Source organism: Nestor notabilis, unplaced genomic scaffold, assembly GCF_000696875.1.
Source record: "Nestor notabilis isolate BGI_N333 unplaced genomic scaffold, ASM69687v1 scaffold27081, whole genome shotgun sequence".
Classification (NCBI taxonomy): Eukaryota; Metazoa; Chordata; class Aves; order Psittaciformes; family Psittacidae; genus Nestor; species Nestor notabilis.
The window spans coordinates 4794-14984 of NW_009914737.1; the positions used below are offsets into that span (position 1 = coordinate 4794).

The following is a 10191-nucleotide window of genomic DNA, read 5'->3' on the forward strand; positions in this document are numbered from 1 at the left end:
GGCACAATAGGTATCTGTCAGTGCAAAGAGCCTTGCACAAGCACACTGAAATACCTTTCAAGTAAGCTTTTAAGTGTGTGTGCTTGAAGGACAGAATTTAGTTGTCTTCTTAAAAAGGTCATCAATACTTCATAACTGAATATGTTTTAAAATTATGAAACTGTCTTCTCTGCCTTGTTGTTTGTATTGAAAAGTGATGGACAGGTAGATGTACAAATCTAATCTGTGTCTGGGAGCTGTCTAGTGCATATTGCACAGGTCTGAAATCTTCCACACAATTCTTTGCTGATATATATGACAGGCTGTCCCATTGTGATACAGGGATTAAAGCCAATTTAGCTGGACTCCTTGGGATGCTTGCCACATCCTAGGCTGTCTACTAAGTGGTCTTACCGGTCTGTGTCTCAATCTCTCTCTATGTTGTTATTTTTAATACAGAGAAGCAAGAAACTGTAAGGCAGGGTCTAGACTATAATTTCACTTCTGTTCAGATTCTGTGCCAATAGGTACCTCTCTTAAAAATGCCAATAGCTTTGGGTGTCCCAGAGTAAGCAACACAATAAAACAGATCCAGATTCTTCAGATAGAGAGACAGAATTTCAGATAAAATTTTAATAAAACTTCTAGGCATTGGAGGAGGGCACTTGAGGTACTTAACTTTCTTTTAGACCATTTCATCAAAATTGGTTTAGCATTTCCCAGTCCCTAAGTATTGCCAGCCTGAAATCTTACTATGAGGGAGACATACAAAATAATGAATGGCAATCAAAAGTGAAATGAATGTTCCTCTAGTATTTAATCTTTTGAAAAATACAACATAAGAAACTGAAACTACAGGGCTGCAGAGACAACTAATTATTACAGGAGATGCAGTGAATGAAAGGGGAATTTTGGGGGTAGGAGAGTCCACTTCGGGAGAATACAGGATCGGCTTTGAATGTAACATAGTCACCAGCAATGCAAGGCATAGCGCCCCTTTTTGTTCTTTACTTCTTCCTTATTCCATGGAGGCTCTCTGACTCCATGTGACTCTTTAGCATAGAATATGGGCAAGACAAATATAATACGGAACAAAATATTTGGAAAATACTGTAATTTTACACAGTATGTAGCCAGCCTGAATCTCACTATGGCAAGAAGTCTGTAGGACTTCAAGCATGAATTGCAGATATGTGTAGGTAACATAAATATCCCAAATGAGCATTCTAAAGGTGGTTGGTAAAGGACTGTGTATTGGAGCATAAGACTGACAGCTATTTATATAAAGACACATTTCTGTGGACATTTTATTGCAATATTCTGCTTTCCTTTCATATCCCTCTGCTGATCTTGGCTCTCAAGAAACAAGAGATGGGATCAGATGGACAGGTGTAATCTAACAATATCAGTTACTGTCTTCCTCTACTTTTACAGTGGGCCTCAGGGAAAGGCTGTCTGTATTAAATGCCAGGTAGATAAAAACTGTTGAATGGGAAGAGACTGGTCTGTCCACATTCCCCACTGCTTCACTCTTTCGCTTCTGCAATTCACTTCCTCTGCATCCTCTGGGAGGTTCTGGCTCTGTCTCAACTCTTCTGTGATTTCAACTTGTCATTCCTGCCTTTTTTATTTTTTTGATGCTTCCAGTTTTTGGAAACTCTTTGATAACCCAGTTATCACAACCTTGGTGTGAAAGGGGAGGGACATCAGGTGCGGTAATTATGATACCATGGCTTTTGTTTACCCAAGATCAAATAACCCATATCAAAGTTGCAGTGAAAAAGAAATAGGTTTTTACAGAGGTGATCAAAATCAGCTGGCTTCTTTTGGGTCAGTCTGCTACATATGTATTTTTTATCCATGATTCTACTTGGAATATTAATGTCAGAAATAGCTTTGAGTCAACACCATAACTGTGATGACAAAATTGTCACTCCCTCTTGATAATTTGCTGTCCAAAAGCCTAAAAACATTATTTCTCCATGTTAAATCTAAAGACTTCATCTATTTTTCTACACGTCTGTTATGACTGACAACCTGAAAATTTGAAGCCTTTTGCTAGATTAAGGCATGAACTTTTCATAAATAAAGGGCTACTATATACTGAAACCCTAGGCATTTCCATTAGTGAGGCAGGTTGCATCTGTGGGAGGTGGTGATTTATTGATGAATATCATGCCTAGCTCTGGGGAGACTTTTTAATGTATCCATGCCAGCAGCTACTCTTCACCCATCAGAAGTCCAGCAGCTTAGTAAGTATCTGACATAATAATTTGAAAAGGTTATTTTATCTAATAAACTGCAGTTAATTGCTTCCAAATGCTTAAACTGACTATATATAAATCATAAATAGACTGCTGATATGATACTGGGAGTAGTTTTCTTCTGAGGTATCTCTGCTACTTTCACACTGCTTTTGGCAATAGAATAACATTATGCAAATAGTTTTAGTGCTGTCAGCAGACTGGATCAAAAAGGTAGTCCTGAGATTAGGAATCACAGAGTCTGGAGGTGAAGAAAGGGAGTGCCAGGTCCCCAGTGCCACTCATCTTGCAGCCTCCACTGCTGGGTTTTCCTGCGGGACAAACTGGTTTCCACCAGAGACTGCTCAGGAAAGACTTATGCTCAAAGGCTTTTATCCAAATGGCACAGACAGCCCTGTCCCATTGCTAGGACTGGCTGGACAGAGACTAGTGACCAGAGCTCACAGGGAATGCAAAGGCAGATCAGATGAGTTGTGAGCATTCACCAGACAAAACAAGTGAAAGCCAAGGATGGGACATCTGAGATAAGGAGGGGAGGGCTTGGGAGAAGAAGAGGAAAGAAAGAAGGAAGGATAAACTGCTACAGCTCATATTCTAAATAATGATGCTGTAATACTTGAAGTGAATATTTACATTAAAGTCAGAACCTTTTGAAGACTTGTGAATATAATTAATTAAAAGAAAAACCAAAGTGTCCCTGTAGGTATTGTTAAAAGCGGAGAAACATCACATTAATCAGATAAATTTTATGCTGCAAAGTCCCACAGATCTAAAATTAAGTCAAATATTTTTAAGAGCTGATTTTCATATGGAATAAAATTAATTCTTATGTAAAGCACCAAACCTGTGTAAAGCTGAGACTCAGTGAAATCCAGGTTGAGATGTATTAAACTGGCTCAACTTGAAGTATACAAAATAGCATTATCAACAATTATTTTTTTTTTCCCAAGATAACTGTTAAAAATATAAACTGTAAAAAAAGTTCCTTATTCTGGATTATCCTTTGGTGTAATCCGTATTTACAGATCAGTATATCTTTGGCACAAATAGTAGTTTATAGAACTAAACTGAAGAAATACATTCAAGCTGAAGTGTCACCTATGCAATAGAAAAGGTTACCTGATACAGATAAGACCATATGCTTTTCAGGAATGATTTTTCTTCGTATATAAACCCTTCAGAATTAGAAAGACAGCCAGAGAAAAGAATATTCTCTCTTTCACAGGTCATTGTATTAATGTTCTCAAAATTAGAATTAAACTCAACAGATTAAACATCCTTATCTTATAGGATGAAGAATTACTGGAAGTACGGGTATCATTTGCTTCTAAATCATATCTAGTTGCAGCTGTGACAATGCTATGTTCTGGCATTGTTATATTGAGTATATTATTTTCAAAGGTAGATTGGAAATCTTCTGTTTCAGGATGTGTAGATAATGTCACCTTACTCTGAGAGGTAAACGAAAATACAGTTCTGTTAGACAGGATCATTTCTTCAGAGTCTTCTATATTAGAAAGTGCATTTGAGGATATCTGAATGCAAATATCTTCTGAAATGCAAGCATGGAGGTAATGGATGTCATTTATATCAGCTCTGGGTTCACAACTGTGCCCTGCATAACAGTGGCAATCAAATTTTTCTATGAATGTTTGCAGATCCTGAAATGCTGGCTGCCCTTGTAGAGTGTATTTTCCATCCTTTGTCATTTGAATGACAATATTCTCAGAGTTCAAGTGAAGATAGTCACTGGAATTCCATTTTTTCCGTGCACAGGCACCAGAGTCTTTGCATAATACCTGGCTACAGATTCTGGCTGCCATTGTGACATTGATGAGGTATGGGGTCAAGGTCCTCCTAAGGTAGTTGTCCAGGGTTCTGCAGGTGTTCTGTGAAAAGATCATATCTGCATAGTTTAGTTTGGAAACCATTAAAATGCTGTCATTCTAACAACACTGTACTGTAGTGGATATCTATTCCAACTAGTTGTTGGAAGCAAGTTTATCTGAGAAATAGCTACACAGTTCAAGGATCACAGTGCATTTGAGTAGGTAGTTGCTGGAGATGTGATGAAAAGCACTTATATCAGAAAGCCGATGACTTTAAGCTTTCATTTTATCTGTATATTTCATGTAGCTTCTTGAATCAGATGCATTTAAAGAAGTTACATGAAGGATCGAAGTTCTTTTTTATGTCTTGAATGGTTTGAAGGGATCTTGGAAGAAAACCTCACTTCTTCAGCCTGAACAAATAATTTTTCTATGAAATCACCTGTATGAGACTCCATTTTTCCCCTGCCCTGAATAGCTAGGCTGCAGGAGAAGGGAGCTTTCACAGCATTTTTGAATGGAAAGCATTTTGGGAGGATGGTCAAACTGAATGTACGCTAAGAGAATTGATCATTTTAATTGATCACAAAGCTGGCATATATTCTGTGTATGCTTGACAGTTCAATAATCAGAGGCTTTGGAAACTCTGTTTCTGACACTGTTTCCTTAGGGCATTTGCCTAATACCACATATAGATATAGCTAATATTTACACCTGTGGAGATCTCTTTGGTGAATCTGAGGTATAGGAAGGTTTTTTGGTTTTCTTTTAGGTATATATAAAAACCCTGCCTAAAAGTTTTGGTTGATGCAATTCTTGCAGAAGGGAGTATCACAGTAATATTTCATTGCTGAAAGGCTACTGACTGATGGCTGCAAAAAAAAAGGTGTGATTAGTGCACATAGTCTGACTGGGCTGTGGGAAGTTCTATTTCCTCATGTGAATCTCAAAATTCAAGCAATAAAAGTTGTTGCTCATCTGTGGTCTGGTATTGCTGTAATGGGGAAAAAAAAAAGCTTCAAGTGCAACTGATATCCTTTCTCAAAGGCAGGCACATACAAAAAGGTCAAGATTGGATGCCCTTGGGAATTTGACCCTAACAACTGGGAGGTTTATTTGGCTATGCTTTCTGTGACAGGAGGCCCAGCACTGCTTTAGAGTTTCAGTTCATTGCTCTTAGAAGACTTCAGAAGAGTCTTCCCATACAGTAGTTTATTATATCTAGCTTGCCTGGGTATGAATGAGCTAGTTCAAAAGATTTATTTGAACATCCTTGTAAGAACTTTTCTCAAACTATGTATTTGACCTTCCTAAAACCAACTGGATTTTTTGCCCTTTTCTGACCCAAATCCTTCTTACCATAAAATTAATCAAAGTACTACTTCCAACAAACACAACAGGCTAAAGCTGAAATTTTGCAGACTGACTCCTCGTACTTCAAATATTATTGCTAAATGCACTACTTCAAAAAGTAGAAGAGTCTTTTAAAAATTGTTTTGGGCAAGCACAAGTAATTTTTTTCTGTACCTCAAGACTGGAATGTAATGAAGATACAGGAATTATTTCCTTAAATTAAGTAAAGAAGTGCTAACTTGCCTACAGTTACCACAGTAGCTTGTCCAGTTGCTCAGAGCCAAAGCTGATACTTTGAAGAATTGTACTCTTACTCTGTGTAGTCAATGACAAACTTCTTAAGCCTCAAATGTGCTTGCTTTTTGACTAGAGAAGACTGCTGGCAATATAGAGTCATTATTATAAATGTAGAAGATCTCATGTAAGTAATCATAATGCTTTATATCCTTCTCACTTCAGAGTTCTTTAAAAATGTCATGTAATAATTAATCTGGCATACCTTATTTTGTGTTAAATTCATATCACCCCAGATCACAATTCCAGAAGCACCCAGTGCAGCAGATTCTCCGATAGTATTTACCAGGTCATCCTGAGGGGAAACGTGCAAAGAATCATACTGATGTAAATAAGCTATAACATAAGGGCAAAAGCTATAATGTGTGTAGTAAATTACATATCCAAAATAACTACTTTGAAGACAGCAAGTAATTATACACTATGCAAATATTCTGCTCTCAATTACACTGTTTTATTCTGGGATTGGGTTGCACAGGTGACACCAGAAAATATTGCCAACTGTATCCAATTTATGTATGTCATCTGGTTAGAAAAACAAGGCTGTAAAACTGAGACAGTGGTTAGGCATATGACATACACTCCTCCAACCATTCTAAATTATATTTTGCTGCATTGCCTTGATATTGATAAGAGTTGGTAGAAGCTGGTTTCAGTAATGCTGCCTGAAGCAAAGGCTGGACAGCACAGGTTTTTTGGTTGCTTGCTTGATTTGGTTTTTGGGTTTGGTTTTTTTTTGCGTGTGTGATTTTTTTAAACTCTCTTTCAGTAACCAGAAAGTTCTAAAGCAGAAAAGTAGCACAAGAAAGAGTTTTCGTCAACAGGAATCTCTTTTCTCCAGAGGAGATTAATTTGGGAAATTTGTTTCTGTTCAAACATCAGCTATTAGCCCAGCCCTAACAAAATCTTAAAGCCCATCTGGCCTGGAAGAGGACTATGGGTAGAAAAAGAACAAGGGAAAAACACAGCACATGAAAAGGAAGAATGTAAGGATTACGGGATTTAAATGATAGATTAGGAATCCCGTAGGGATGCTGACAGCACCCCTTGCTCCTCAAAGGTATCCACAGAGCTGGGGGCAATGCTCTACCCAGAATGTGAGAGGACACCAGATGCAATGCACTCACCAGCATCACCTCTAACTTCCCTTTCCTCATGGAGGGTCAGGAAGAGGTTCCCCAAATTGGTGGTATCTCTGGTAGGGTAGGTGTATATAAAAATATGAAGGAGAAAGTGTAGCCATAAGTGCAATAAGATGATTAGACCTTAATCAGAGCTTAACTTTGTCTAACCCATGAGATGATGAAATACTATTTAGAAAGCTACTTGAGTACAACTAGGGACAGAATTTTCTCATTACCTTTTAAGCCGTATTTAAAGTCTAGCTCCACTCACCTGGGAGAGATATTCCTCATACACATCTGTGAACACTGGGCGTGTATATACAAAAACTGGAAGAGGGTGAGTAGAATTAGAGACATAAGAAATTCTAATGGCTTCTTGAACTCTGTTGCGAACAAAGAGCTGGGCATTTTTGGAAGATCTTAAGGCTGTCTCTAGATAGATAGATGGATAAAGTGCTGTGCTTTTCTCCCACAACCAATTAAGCTCATTATTTCTTTCTATTTCAATATCTAAACAGGTCCCTGTGTAATTATGTGGGTTTTGTTTGTAATCATAGTTATAACAGTCTGGATAAAGGTAATATCCCCACAGACGATTTGGCTTCATTTCTATGCCCAGCTTTAAAGACTCCAACATAATTGATTTTGCTGCAGCTTCAAATTCCATTTTAGCTATAATCCTGGCTTCGGCTTCTGATAGACTGAGGTCTCTCTGTCCTGTCTATAAATGTCTTTTGATCCCCAGTTCCTTATCCACACAGGTCTCCAGTTTTCCCAGTCAATGACAGCCAACCCAAACTGTTCATCTGAAGGAATATAGAACTGGATGTCCTCTTTGGCTTTCTTTAAATGAGCCTCCAGCAGTGAGAGTTGAGGGAGTCCTCCATTTAACGACTCTCCTGTGACTTCATTTTTGTAAGGATAGTAGCCAAGCCTGTCTGGATAGAAAAGAGTGATGTTTTGCCCAGTGGATGTCTTCAGTGTGCTTCCAATGAAAGAAAAAAAATTCATGTCCAGCTGTACTCCAGTCCTTTCAGTACAAAGCTCTGTAGGAGCGTTCCAGACAGAAAGGAAGGGTGAATTAGGAACAAGTGGACGAGCTCTCATGTTCAGAGGTGAGCAGCAAGAAACTAGAAGAGTGGCAAACACCATACCAGATGCTACAAAATATGTATAGGTTACACAGATACCAAAACTTTGTATTTGTCTTAGAGTTTCCATTGTAGCATGTGCAGTGACATTAGGTGGTTTTGATTGGACAAAAATTAAATGCTCTCTGGGTGTTAGAAGGTTGGTTGTCTGTCGAAAGCTTTACCATACAATATATTACTTCAGATTAATACCTATTAAGCAATATTCCTTAGGTGTAAATTTGGGGTGTCCTTTATATGAGGCTCTCCATCATTTCAGGCTGCAGGAAACCTTTCAACAACTTCTGAGGCCTAATGCAGAAAAGAGAGAAATACAGATAAAGTAAGATATGATAAATGTTTAATTTCTAACCATGAAACAAATACCATTTGTGGTTTTGAATGTATTGTAATCTTTGAATGAAGTTCCCCTATGAAGCAAAAGCATAATGCACAATCATAGAGGAAATAAACTGTATGTATATAAAATTGTACATATATAAAAAGTAGGTGCAAAACTGACAGCAGAATGGTATCCAGTGAGTCATGGATCAGAATGAGTATGCTCGGTAGTAGTCCCGATTGTGCCAGTGTCTGAAGTCTGTAAGCAGTCTCACAGTGTCTTCTCTTAATCAACAGTAACGTATATATAGTATTTCTCACCTACCTCAAAATAAATCTGTAGGTCTTAGTTCATTAATTTTACAGAGCACTTAAGGGAAGTTAAAAGATAACACAAAACTGGAACCTGGACTGCTGTATACATGCAAGAAAACAATCCATGTACACTCATTTAACTCAGTGAGATATCTGAAATATTATAGGTACTCTATCTTTTGCCCAGAGCTCTTTTAAACAGGCTCAGAAGCTGTTTATCATCTTGGTATATGGCCATCTTTATGTTGCTGGAGGCCATTTGAGATCTACAGATTAAGTGACCCCAAGTCTGCTTGGGTGTAATTCATTAGGAAAGCTGAAGTTGTCCGTACACCCCCAGTGAGCAGTCACACTTTTATTCAAGAACATAATGGAAGGAGTAGTAGTCATGGTGCAGTCATCAACTTTTACATAGTAGCCCAGGAGGTAAAGCATTCCTCTGTGCAGTAACTCACCTGAATCCACTTCCTTCCTGATTTTGAAGTGGTTCAGATTTGGATCGATCACTTTCCACAGAAGCCTCATAATAAGGCCATAGAGTATCTAAGGAGTATTGTATAGGAGTGTATACAAAAATAAAGGAGCCACCATGAAGTGGGCCACAGTGCGGCTAGCAGTGTAAAATCTCTGAGGACAGATTAAAAAAAAAAAGTAAAAAATATTTTGATTTGCATTCACCAAATTCAGCTAGGAGTGAAAAAATGCAAATCTCTGCCCCCTACACCCTGAATTATCTCTCTCCCTCTATTTGTCTCTTCTGTGACTACTTAGCATAAAACTTACAAGCTGCATGGGCACAGAATCATAGATGTCTCTTCCCCCACCAGCACATACAGATAACAGGTTGCAGTTATCATCCATTTGCATTTTTTCATCCACCCTCTACCTGCATGGTTATATTTTTGACGCATTTCAATAAAATGGCAAACTGCCTCTATCCATCAAATTGTTACATAACTAGGAAAGTTTGACAGCATGAGAGGTTGATAGGAACTTGAACATTCCTAAATCCAGCCTCAAGCCAGATTCATAGCAGAGATTGTTGTAGTACGATGAGTTTCCCTGTGTGCATTCACTGTGTTTGATCACATTTGAACATACTGAAAACTACAGATTTGCTTTGTCTGAGGGAGAAAACCATGTATGAAAGGAACTATCACGGGGGGGAGGGAAGGCAGAGCAGTATGACTGAAATCTAGACCTTTGGGGGATCAAAACAACGAAGGAACCTATGCCAACAAATGGACTAGATCTTGCCCCTGGTCACAGACATCACACTCTCTAGAGGTTATTCTGGGATTCTTCTTAATTTGAGGTCAATTTGCCTCTTTTGAGAACTAGGAGGAAATGAAAGACAAGTGAAAAAGTTGTACTAAAGAAGAAGACCTCTAGGAGTCGAGTTTGCCAGAGGAGGGAGGGTGTATGCATTACAGGGATCTTCAAGACATGCCAGAAGCCAGACTCAGGCTCCCAGATTAGCAAGTCTGTTTTGCAGATCCCTCTGTGCTGCTTCAGCATCCATCATTTCTCATGCCAACAGGTGGTAAGGATATTTTTCCTT

The 10191-nt window shown here is 38.4% G+C and overlaps 1 protein-coding gene across 1 annotated transcript; it reads right to left on the minus strand.

Moving 5' to 3' along the window:
* Window positions 1-3469: 3469 nt before the first annotated feature.
* SPAM1 (sperm adhesion molecule 1 (PH-20 hyaluronidase, zona pellucida binding)) lies at window positions 3470-8064 on the minus strand. Its single transcript, XM_010023798.1, is given in 4 exon segments — window positions 3470-4132; window positions 5925-6014; window positions 7115-7560; window positions 7563-8064. Coding segments are annotated over 4 exon segments (1701 nt in total).
* Between the last annotated feature and the right edge of the window lie 2127 nt (window positions 8065-10191).